This window comes from Pteronotus mesoamericanus, unplaced genomic scaffold, assembly GCF_021234165.1.
Source record: "Pteronotus mesoamericanus isolate MK-2021 breed Mesoamerican mustached bat unplaced genomic scaffold, CSHL_Meso_final contig_68, whole genome shotgun sequence".
Taxonomy (NCBI): Eukaryota; Metazoa; Chordata; class Mammalia; order Chiroptera; family Mormoopidae; genus Pteronotus; species Pteronotus mesoamericanus.
In genome coordinates, this window is record NW_026555234.1 from 15349003 (window position 1) to 15361810 (window position 12808).

Sequence of the window (12808 nt, forward strand, 5' to 3'; positions counted from 1 at the left end):
TATTGCCAAGTGTTCTTTTTATCTTTATTGAAGCTTACTAAATTTCTGATTATCTTACTTTACTAGTAGAATTTAATCATCTCATTTAGAGTTAAATATTGGAAGAAGTTGGTTTCTGCAGTTTGGGACAGAAACCAAATCAAGATAGTGCCCCTTTTTTCATGGAGTTGATTCTCGAAATTCAGTGTGTGTATATGTACAAAATTTTTTTTAAATAATGAAACTGAATAAAGTATGCGTAGCTGGTCATCTGTTCTTTGCTTTGCTTTGTTTTGTTTTCCTAAGCAAAACAGAACAAGGCAACCCCTTCATTGCTTGAGATATCTCAGATTAGGCAGGCCCTGCACCTCATAGTGAGTCAGAAGGAGAGACAGTTTTCCAGCCAGGAATGAGGCATTGTTTTGAAAATACCTTTGCAAATGTCTTTAATCCTGAGAATAATCTCGTAAATAGGTGTATTATAATCCCCATTCTGTGTGTGAGGAAACTGAAAATCAGAGTCTTTCTGTATGCCCAGGTTCACCTTAATTAGAAATTGATATAGCCAGCATTAGAACTCTTGCTCTATAATTCCAAATTTTATATTGTTTATTGCCCTAATCTTATAGCCTTCCATTTTGTGTTTGAGTATTGGTTATCCACAGCAGGGCTTGAGGATGAGGAAGTTAATATGCTTAAAGAACACAAACTTTGTAAATAAACTTTGCCTAGAATTGTACCTATTACCGAATAAACTTTGCCTAGAGTTGTTCCTATTACCATCACTGGGTGAGACTGGGCTCGATCTAATGGAAGTATCACTAGATGTATGTTTATTGTATTGCTGTCAGTTTGGGCAGTGATGCTTTTCTTTCTCTGGATTTTTGAAGAGGCATTTTAGTACGTTTGGCTTCATTTATTAACGTGGTTATTCTTTATTTCCGATTACCTGTTAGGTGCCAGGTACTATGCCAGTATCTTCACTGGGAGTTTTTTAAGTTACCATGTCATTTAATACTATGATGGGTAACAGAAGAGAACAGCTACTCAAAAAAATCACGCCTAAGTCCAGATACGGTTCCTGTTTGTCAGTCACTGTTAAAAGTATTTGAAAGCGGACATGTACTAGTTTTTACATTAGTAAAACTTTTGTGCCTGATAACAAAATTTGTTTGCTTAGCACATCCTGTATCCCATTTATGTTAGTGCTTAGTTTTACCTTTTCATTAAAGGTCTTCACAGGCTAAAATATAAACTTTTAAAAAGATTATTTTTGACTAGAGGAAATTTTCCATTAAAAATATGAGAAGACCATTTGACATTAACATTCTTTCGACTTTGTCAAGGGAAGTCATTAAGCAGTAGTGAAGGTGATAGTGATGCTGTTGAGACATTAAAGCCATTTAGATAATTAGACTATGATGCTGAACTCATACTGAAAAGATGCGTCAATTCAGATAACTGTGGTGTGGTGTGCATAGTTCCTGTTTTTGTTTTGTTTTTGTTTTTTGCTTTTGAATTGAATAATCATCAAAGGGTAATGATTCTGCCAAGGTAGTCAGTGTAAATGATGTGCTTAGATTTCATCTAACCTAACTTATTTTATATATTGGGCTGGATAAAAAGGCTTCTTTGAATCTGTAAGGTATTTTTCAGATTTTATCTTTGTATTTGAGGGAAAAGTTTTTGAACCATTATCTGAAAATAAAGACCAATTGAACTAGGAAATGAGTGAAATCATAAATGTGTGCATATCGCCACCAAGTGGCAGGAAAAAAAAGCATTGTCACAGTTACTTAAATATAGTTACTGGGAAAGATTAGAAAATAGTTACACTGTTTCATAGGATATCCTTTTATAGCCACTGTTAAACTCTGTAAGCTGGCCTTTTGATGGTCGAAATTTTCAGTTGCTGAGTGTTTGGTACATATTAACAGCCTCTTCAAATTTAAAAAATCTTGTATTTCACACCTTATAAATGTGTATTTTAATTTTTGCTGTTAATTACAGGGTCTTTTTTTTTTCTTTTCCTATCTGTACTCCTTTAATTTCCTTTATTTTGCCTGTATTCTTTCTCTTTTTGTACAAATACTTCTATTTTGTTACATTACTACTAAAGTCTGAGAAAGTGAAAATTTGATTCATTTGCTGTTTTGAGGGGGGATAGCAATATTAGGATGTGTAAAATATTTTTAAATGACTCATTATGTTACAGAAATAAGATTATATTGGATTTGCTATTTTCTTGCATCACAGCTTTTTTGAATAGTTATAGAGTTGATTTAAAAATAAACAGGACTAGTTCAGGGCCAGGTGGGAAGTCTCTTTTGTTTGTTTGTTACATGATTGAAAAAGAACTTCCAGTAAAGAACTTTGGTCAGTGTTCTGAGTGATAAAGAATTACTTACCCACTGTGTAATTTTATCCCTGTTACTTTCATGCCATTTAATCATAGTACTTTGGAAAGAATTAGCACTACCCAGTCTTTAACAGTTTCTGCCCTCTTTATATTTTCCAGATGTGAAAGAACTACTTTCTATGAAAATTTGTTGAGATTTGACTACTATATTTGGTACACAATAGTATAGCACAACTTTTTGAAGTGTATAGCTGGTATACCAACTTACTAAGAAGCCTTAATATCAGCGTTCAGTAAAATACTAATTAAGAGACAAATTGCCAAAATTGATAATCTTCTCAACCTCCTGAGAGTGTGCCAGCTAGTTACTGGAGTCTGCCACAATACGCGTTGAGTAGCGGTCCCAGAAAGAGCCCTGGTGTGGACTTGAGTCCAGCCAACTCCCGAACTAGCCCAGCTAATTCAGGAATCCCTCAAACGTGCAGTGACCTGGAGCTGAGTCCCATGCCTCAGCTGTGCAGGCCACGGAGAGAGTGTGCAGGCTTGAAAGCTGCTCTGATGGTTTAGATACATATATGAGAAGATTCCTGAGGCTTCCCTCTTTACTCAGCTTGACCCCTATGGGCCTGCTTGGCCTACTTTCCTCTTACTTCTGGCCTCGTCTGTTGTTCTCCCCTCTGCCTCTCTACTCCTGCCCCCGTCTGTTGTCTCCCCACCATTCATTGTATGTCCTTCCTACTTTAGAGCCTTTGCACTCGCCCTTCTCCCTGCTGCCGTGCTCTTACCTCAGATGCCTGTGGCTGTAGGTTGCGACTCAAGGTCACCTTCTTGCAGAAGTTCTCCCTGGCCTCTGGGTCTTCCATACTTTCAAGAGTGGAAGACCTCTCTTCCACCCTTCCTTCCTTCCTTCCTTCCTTCCTTCCTTCCTTCCTTCCTTCCTTCCTTCCTTCCTTCCTTCCTTCCTTCCCTCCCTCCTTCCCTCCCTCCCTCCCCCCTTCTTTCTTCTCAGTACTTATCACCAGTTAATAGACTACGTACATTATTTTACTCATTTATCTTTTATTAAAATTGCCTGTCTCTCTCTCTTTTTTTTTAACTATTCTATTTCCAGTGCCCGGTACAGACTAGGGATGTAATAAATAATTGGGTGGATTAATAATATTTAAATAAACCTGGCTCACTTCTTGTAAATTATATATTGATTGCCTCTAAAGTAGTCTTTAAAAATTGGGCAAAAAGATACCACCGAATGTTTTAATTCAATTCCGTCAGTATTGTAGTAGGCGCTGAGAGGAAAGCAAGCAAGAACTTAGCACCCTTAGGAAGGCCAGAACCCTGAGTCCGGCCTGAGGGGTCTGTGCAGTGTGTGCACACAGATGCATGTTTAGTTTGTTTTTAAGTCAGTATACTGGTGGCTTACAAAGCGTTAAAAAACATAAATTAGTGGCCAAGTTTTAAAATTAGAAATTACATAAAAATTTGATTTCAGGCATCTATTGAACAATGGAAGGAGGTGACCAACACCGGGTCCCCATACCTGTAGTTCAGCAGTGTGAGTGAGTGTATACTCACAGGCTTGCCATTCCTATTGTTGTCTTATCATCAAAGCCACACACCAGTGGCTAACTATCCATTGTATTTAAGCTCTTGCTTTTCTTACAGTAGGCTTAAAGGAATTAAGAAAAGTTGTCCTATACTCATAGCTATACAAAAAGTGGAAATTACCTTGAGGTCTGTGGCTTAAGAAAGAAGGGAGGGAACCTTCTTCTTTGGCTAATTAAAGGGTGTTCTTTCTTATTTATTATATACCTGGTTCACTATTTATATACTCACTTGGCTGCTGTTTGAGTAGGTATTTGAGTTTTTAGGCCCCTTGGTGAGACATGACATAAATGTTTTAAAGTAGATACAAGTCACCATGTGTAATTGAGCAAAAGCAAATTATAACCTACATAAGGACTGGATTGATGGTCTGAACTATGTAAAATACAGGGCTTGAGCTTGGCTTCGAAATAAATATTTTTTAATTGCTAAAGAGAAGATCATAAGGAAGTTATTCTAGGTGGGAAGAATTTTATGGGGGCAGTTTTTGGCAAATAGCAAAACAAAGCTATTGGTAGTTGATGAGTTGAAAGGATACAGTGTATTATTTTTTTCAGTCATCTGCATGCATCAGGTGTTGAGGATATAAGATATATAGAGCAATCAATGATCATCCATTTTGCTTTTAATTTTACCTAGTTTTATTACTGTTTTGAAAGTTTCTACTTTGGGCATTGATCAAGTTCTATTTTCTAGGTTAATTATCAAATTAAGTGTGATGTAACAATAATGTCATTAATAAATACTACATCATTTTGAGTAGACTTTATCTAGTAATTTCAGATTCTGCGACAGTGTATCATGTTTTGTAATATGTCAGAGTACATTGGATTCACTGAACTCCAACAGTTCAGAATTTTGAGCTGTTTTGAAAATTGTAAAGAGCAATTCCTTGCTCTAAAAAGTATCTAATCTAATTGAATGCATAACTCCAATACAGATGAACCTTAACTGAACACAGGTAGTCATAGTGGAAGTCTTGGTTTTGGTGCCATAGGCATGATTATTTGTATTATAAAAGGCTTCATTAAGGGCTAACTTAGTGCAGTTCAATATGATTTTGTATTCTTATGCTCAAGACAAAGAAATATGTTTTTGAATCTTACTGCATTGTTTTTGTTTTAATTAACATTTCAGGTTTTTTTGCCCACCTCCTTGTGTGTATCTTATGGGCAGTGGATGGAAGAAAAAAAAAGAACAAATGGAGCGGGATGGTTGTTCTGAACAAGAGTCTCAGCCATGTGCATTTATTGGAATAGGAAATAGTGACCAAGAAATGCAGCAGCTGAACTTGGAAGGAAAGGTAAATTAAGGCTCTGTCAATTCCCCATAAATGGCACCATGGTACCACAATGTAGTTTCTTACTTACTGTTATGGTGATTTTTTCCCCTCCTATGACTATTGGTAGCAATTTTTTGAATACATAAATCAGAACCAGAAATAAACTTCTCAAATAGCTGTGGTCTAGTCATGATTCATGGAGCTGAAGCTGTTAACATCTCATGGTGGCACGCAGTAAGCTTCCCCCAGCTTGCCCAGCTTGCCAGCAGTTTCAGCAGGCTGTGAATCAGATTTCCATGGGAAGTAATGCGCTGAGGAGGCTAATAGCTCATCTCACAGGGGCGTGATGCCCAAATAAGGATAAATACATAGTTCAATAATATTTTGCCCTACTCTCTCAATCTTAGTCTTGTGCTAGAAGCAAAGTGATAGAGATACAGACTTAGAAGCATTTATTTACCTGGGTTATAATGATCATAAATGTTTTACCTAGCCTCTGTGTGGAGCAGAACTATGCTATAGGCAAGCACAGCCGCAACTAGTGTTACTCAAGACTTTTAGAGATTTTGATTAATTTTCTGTGGATGAAATTGATGAATTAGTTTTACTAAGTGTATTTTATAAATTTAGAAAGCAATTATTTCAATCTGTACCTGGTATTCAAAAGTAGTTCTTTATTGATTTAACATTTAATATTTGTTTTCCCTTGATATTGAAATTTGAGAAATGGTTAGTTCTGATCTCAGTGACCACTTAAATGTCTTTTAGAATAGTGTGTACAAAGCCATTTTCATTCAGTACATTTGTTGAATGTCTTCGTGTTTGCTGTGTTATAGTTGACACTGGGGGTGGATGGGATGGGAGGGCAAAATTGAGGGTGGTGAGCTGGGGGACCTGTCCTCTTAATTTTAGTCATTTCATAGCTCATGAGCACTAAGAAGCCTTAATATCAGTCTTTTCCAAATTTGAGTATTTTTTATGTCATTTGTATCTTTATAGTTTTTATCAGTAAGACTCGTCAACTATGTATTTCATGTTAGGATTACTAAAACTACAATAAAGGTTGTTTCATCTTAAAAGAAAGTAGAGTAGTAAAAAGTATTTCTAAATTGACACTTGAGCCAAAGTGAAGGATATATTTAAGTGGCAGTTTGATCTAATAGTTCTTAGCCATATCTTACCTACTGTCCTCTTATATAGAAAGTCTCAGACTGCAATATCTGCAACTTGTATCTTAACACAACACGTGGTACTATGAGTGATTAGTTAGATTAGATAGATAGGTATGGAGAAGCCAGGGATTCTAGTTACCAGTGTATATAACTGTGTTAATTATTGCTCACTTAACCAGTCCCAGCTTTCAGCAATTTTAAGGAAAGTGATACCAAACAAAGAGCATCCCCACTTACCTTTCCCAGCATCACGGCTTAGTATATCTTGCTTCAACTTCTACCATTGTATCATTTCCCTAAGCCCTAGAAATTTGCAGAAGAGGGAAAGACTACCTGAGAGCTCAAGCATTAATAGTATTTTAAAAACATGATAGGGTAGCATAGTGCCTGTAAAGCCAAAGTTACATGCTAATATTTAGTTTGAATGAAAAATGCTACTAGAGAAGTAAGACTTGCTGACAGTCAGCAGAAGGCATTTCAGACAGACAGAACAACATAATCGTGTGCTTGGGGCATGAAGGCATGAGAACATGGTGTGTTTGGGCCCGGGGAGGCAAAGGCGGTCTGAGCAGTGGGACACTGGGTTTCAGAAAGAGACCCTTGGCAGGTCCTATCTGTCTCACTGAACCTCCATTCATTTAAGGTGATATTGTTTTCTTTCAACGGTCTGTCCATTGAGTGGTACGATTTGACATTATTGAAAAAGAGGGAATATTTTACATAATTGGGTATTTATTTATATTCATTACAACAAAGCTCTAATATATATAGCCTTTATTTTTTTATTTTTATATTTTTAAGGTTTTATTTATTTTTAGAGAAGGGAAGGGGAGGGAGAAAGAGGGAGAGAAATATCAGTGTGCAGTTGCCTCTCACATACCCCCCACTGAGGATCTGGTCCACAACCCTGGCATGTACCCTGACTGAGAATCGAACCGGCAACCCTTTGGTTTGCAGACCAGCACTCAATCCACTGAGCCACACCAGCCAGGGATATAACTATTATTTTTATAAAGGTCATGACATTTGACTGTATTTTGGATCTGAGATTTCATTTAATGATGTTATTAATTTGTTAAATATTCATTGCCTCAATTTCACATCTTTGCATGGGTGGAGCTAGGTAAACTATACAACATATATAATAAATTCGTTACCCAATTAGCATACTTGTGTTTTTACTAATTTTAAAAATTACATTCCCCTGTACTTCTCAGTAGCTTTGTTTTGTTTCTATAACTCAAATTTTATAATTTAAATATTTCCACAGATCTAGTTTTTGGGAGTTTTTCCCCATTTCAGAGCAGATGTTTGAGTCATTTTTAATTAAGTTAAACTGTTCATTATTTATAGAAAGGTTTATTATATGCCCTTTTCTAGAATTTTGTTAGCTATAAATTTAGCCTTTTGGTATGATGGAACAAATGTAACTTTAGTCTTATTTACTCCCTTTCTTAAAGCCATAATACTTTTTTGAGTCAGTGACTTCTCCCTTTTTCTCTTAAGAATTTGACTAGTTGGTGGTCAGTGGCCTTATTTCTTTTCATAATAATAGTTCTAATAAAATTATCTCAGGTATGATTTTTTTCTCAGGTGTGTATGGATTCAAACTGCTTACTTTTGTAATTAGAGATATATTTCCTTTCTTTTCCAGGAGATATATGTCTGTTTGCTTTTCCAAACAAAATCAAGCCCTTTGTGTGTAGATCCAGCCTTCTCTACTCTTTTTTTTTCCTTTTCCTGTTTGCCAATCTATCTTACCATTTTTGCTAAGTTTCATTATTTTCTCTTTTCTGATATTGATCATATCTAAGGTTAACACTCAAATTAGTGATCTTAACATTTTAAAATTTTCCCATTAGAATGTAAGTACCTTCATTTAGATACATATTTCATTTTTGTTCCCTGAGACTGCTTTAGTGTGTTGATACTCATTTTCCTAGGCTTTGTCTTATATTGCAAAACAGTTCTATAGCTTAGGCAAAATTTAATGATCAGAGCTTTTTAAAGTATTTACCCATGGCTCCTTAGAGATCCTTGGGTGAAAGGATCTGTGTGAATGCAAAGTGCTCTTGTTTTTTTTTTATTTTGTATTACTATGATTAGCTTTATCTTAATTTTGTCTTCTCTAGAACGCAGTCTCTCAAAGCTTTTTCCATACTTTTGGATTTATAAAAACTCAGTTGAGTGTAAAATATTCAAGGTGGCATCTAAATTTTCTCATATAACTTTGCTATTGAGAAATAAAATAAACTATAGCCTTGTTTTTGTTCTGCTACTAAAATTGCCTATGGTAAAATTTAGAGATTAAAGAACATATTATCTTATTTCTTAAATGAGTGTCATTTGCCCAGCTTTTTAATACCCACCCAGAAGTAGTCAAAGCACCTTATTTAGCCTAGTTTTAAAGTAGAGCACTTTGATCTTTGAAAAAAATGTAATTCAGACATTTTAAAGACTTAAGCTGGGTTTGAGCATCATTCATCCAATCTGGAAAAGGAGATTAATAATTCACTCCCTCCCCTAGTTCATAGAGATCAGAGGGATAGCAAAGATCTTAGAATTTCCATGTATGCTTGAAATAGTAGCATTTTCAAGTGTCTTTGCTGTTTCGCAACTGCTATAACTCTTTAATACCGTATTTTTAATTACCAGAGTTTATTTTTTGACAAACTGACATATCTTGTTATGTTTAGTTTTTTTTTAGTATCTGTAAATTCAGTTCTTTTGGTGATACAATATGAATGGTCCGACTATGCAAAGTTAACAATTTTTAAAGAACAGTCCTTTAAAAAACACTCATATAAGCCGTTTCTGATGTGTAACATAATTTATAATCATCCAGTTAGTACTAACGTTGTTTTCCTCAGTCTTTTAGGTGGGTTACTCTAGTGTTTACATGGTATATGGTGTTTTTGGAAGGACCACTGCTAAAACTTCTTACATAGTTTTACTGAATTTTGATAGCCTTATTTATATGTTTCTTTATAGAAAGACAGATTGTTTTAGCTATAAAATTCTAGTTTTAAAAATTACGTCTAAAATTAATAATTCTGTGATATAGATGTATGAGGGGGAACCACCCCCCAAAGAAACAGAATTATCCTTATGGAGGGAGGGCCCTTGTAGTACAGGCTTCCCCAACTGGGTGAGTGTTCTAGGGACCCATCTGTGCCAGTGTACCAGCTGGCATTGTTGTGAGAGGCTGCATGTAGCTACGGGGAGGGTTTTTGTTTGTTTGTTTGTTTGTTTGTTTTTGGAAGACTATCAGCGTGTTGGCTTATTTTATGATGGGTGATTTACGAGTGCATCTGCCCACACCACACTGAGTGTGCAGCAGTTTTTGACGCCCCTGTTCATCAGATCTCACCCCAAGTGAATTTTTTTTGTTTCTGGGGATGAAAAAGTCCTCAAAGGGAAATGTTTTGCCGATATGAAAGAGGTAAAACAAAAAATGGCAGCAGCACTAAAAGGCATCAAAATCGACAAGTTCAAAAACTGTGAGCAGTGGGAAAAAAACATGTCAATAGGTGTATTTCCTCAAATGGAGAGTACTTTGAAGGTGACTGAGATTTAAACATGTGAAAATAAATACACAATTTTTTATAAATAAATTCTGTTTTTTGGGGTGGGAGGGGTCCCCCCTTGTAGACCTTATAAAACAAGACTTGTTTTTTAGGAAGAGTAAAATGGTTCACAATGTTAGTATTTTATAGACTTAATTAGGGAGACTATACTTTGTCTTAAGAAATTAATTTCAGTAATTTTTATAATTGGTTTTATTCAACTACTCATTGAAATTATTGCATTAAGCCTGATCAAACCTAGTCATGGCCATACAGAGTTGTAGGTACATAACCAACAAGGTTTTGGTGCTATTAAAACTTTCCTTTTCTTTCACAGAACTATTGCACAGCCAAAACATTGTACATATCTGATTCGGACAAGAGAAAGCATTTCATGTTGTCTGTAAAGATGTTCTATGGCAACAGCGATGACATTGGTGTGTTCCTCAGCAAACGGATAAAAGTCATCTCCAAACCTTCCAAAAAGAAGCAGTCATTGAAAAATGCTGACTGTATGTATATTTCAGTTTTCTCTTTTGTCCCCAACTCCCACCATGAATTAAGATAAATCTAACTTTTTTAAGTTAAAAACTGTTTTTTGATAGCTAATTCTGTCTTTACTAATGTTTTGCGGTCCTCACTTTATCTGAAAATATCACATTCATTCATTATTGAAGGTTTATTGTCTTTTTTTAAAATTGAAAATGGACAGGTAATACGTGGTCTGGGAAGTGGCTCTCAACCAGAGTTGGTTCCTCACTGCTCCCCAGAGGCATTTAGAAACAGGAGTTTTTTCCTTTTGCTGTCACAGTAACTGGAGGGAGTGATGTTAGCACTGGGTGTCTTGTGCCAAGATAGTACCATTCCACAAAGAATTGCTTTACCGAGAATGTAAGAAACACCTCTTGGAGAAACACTTATATATCAAATGGGCTTTGGACGGCAATCCTGAGAATACACGCAAGGTTTTTAAAAGGTTGCTGCGGCAGAGACTGCTGTCTCATCAGCAGGTTTTTAGACTCTCAAAGATAAATGTTGTCTGTCTGAATTAAACATTTCAATCCCTACACCTGTTTTTCTTTTTTTTTTATTTTAACTTTTTATTATGGAAACTTCCATATTTAGTAAAGGGGAGAAAGTAGGGTCAGGTGACCATCCACCTGGCCTCAGTAGGTATTTATTAATTCTGTTTCATTATCTCCAGCACTTCTCTTTTCTCCACCTGCTGGAATATTTTAATGTGTATCTCAGACATTCTGTCCTTTCAACTACCATTTCTGCAGTTGTGACTTTCTAACAAATTTCTTTTTAAACATTGATACACATTAAAAAAGTTGACAGTTCTTTGATATCATCTAAAAGCAAAGCCATGTGCTTGCAAACTTATCACATTGTCTAAATAGTTTTATAGTTGTGTTTTTTAACAATTGACTTATTCAAAACTGGATCCAAACAAGGATCATGCATTTTAATCTATAATAGTTTCTGTTCTCCTCTTCCAGCCTTTTATTATCATTTATTTCTTGAAGAAACAGGTCATTTTTCCTGTGGGATTTACGTATTCCAGGTCTGGCTGATTATATGTTTCTCTGTCTCATGTTTTCCATACACTGGTGGATAGACCTCAAGACTTTTATTTTAGATTTAGCTGGTCCAGTGTAACATCTGATCACCCCACTTCTTGTGATGTTAGGATTGAATGTAGTAAATTCAAGTGCTGTTAGCCCAATCCATACATTACAAATATCCAGAGCAATCTTTAATCTAGTGGTTGTCGTAGTCATTGATGACCAAATATTTCATCAAGGGCTGCAAAATGATGATTTTTCTAATTCTTTTATTCATAATTTCTGCATTTGTTAGCTGTTTGTTTCAAATGTAGTCAGTAGAGGAAAGATAAGATAAATGCTTATTTCCTGATTTGCAGAATAACAATAATATTCTTTTAAGGTGACCAGTGAGGTTTTAGGATTTTTGTTTTGTTTGCTTGCTCTTATTTTGTTTTATTATGAACTTACAGGTTTTTATATACTGTTGGATGGTTTTTAGTCCACTTAATCATTGTTATCATCATCTATTTTATTCAGAAATTTTCAGACATACTAAAGTAGACAGAGTTGCATGATGAAATGAAACCTCCTGTGTTCTGACGTCAACAGTAATCTCACCTTCAGCTTCATTCTGTACCCCTGCCACACTCCGACTTTCCTCTCCTCTCATTGTAGTTTGATGCAAATCCAAGACATCATAACATCCATAACTATTTCTCTGTATCTCTGAAACATAGGGTCTCTTGTTTTTAAATCTAATCACAACAACATGATCACATGAAAACAAACATGTTATAAAATAACTATAAAAAGAAATAATTTTATCAAATATCTAGTCTGTGAAAAATTTAAAATTGTCTAAAATGTCATTTAGCTCTTCATTTGAATCAAAATTTAAATAAGGTCCACCAGCTATTACAATATATATTTTGACATATCTTTGAGTGTGTTTAATCTGTATTCTCTCCCCATCTCTCTCTCTCCCCCCATCTCTCTCCTCCCCTCCCCCTCCCCCCTCCCTCTCTCCTGTCCCCCTCCCGCCCCCATAATTTGTTTAGAGACTTAGTCATTTGGCTATGGGAGTTTTCCACAGACTGGATTTTGCTAATTTCATTTCCTTGGTGTAATTTTCTGAAAATTGGTGGGATTAAAGGGAAACAGAGCCTGGCACTAGTTAAAGGTGGTAAAAGCAGATTTTATTCAGTACTGTTGCAGTGGGGAAATGAGACTCAGTGCAAAACTGAGCTCAATTCCAAATACAAGAAGGACAAATGGGGATTTATATAGGCAAGGAGCAC

General features: G+C 35.6%; 1 protein-coding gene across 7 annotated transcripts in view; it reads left to right on the forward strand.

Annotated features, from left to right (window-relative positions):
- RBPJ (recombination signal binding protein for immunoglobulin kappa J region) overlaps positions 1–12808 on the forward strand; it is a 199863-nt gene that overhangs the window by 176420 nt on the left and 10635 nt on the right. For all 7 annotated transcript variants that reach the window (XM_054582012.1, XM_054582015.1, XM_054582017.1 and 4 more), the window contains 2 exons: positions 5078–5243; positions 10298–10472. In XM_054582012.1, the coding sequence (XP_054437987.1) occupies positions 5078–5243; positions 10298–10472 (341 nt within the window). The remainder of the gene's footprint in view (positions 1–5077; positions 5244–10297; positions 10473–12808) is intronic.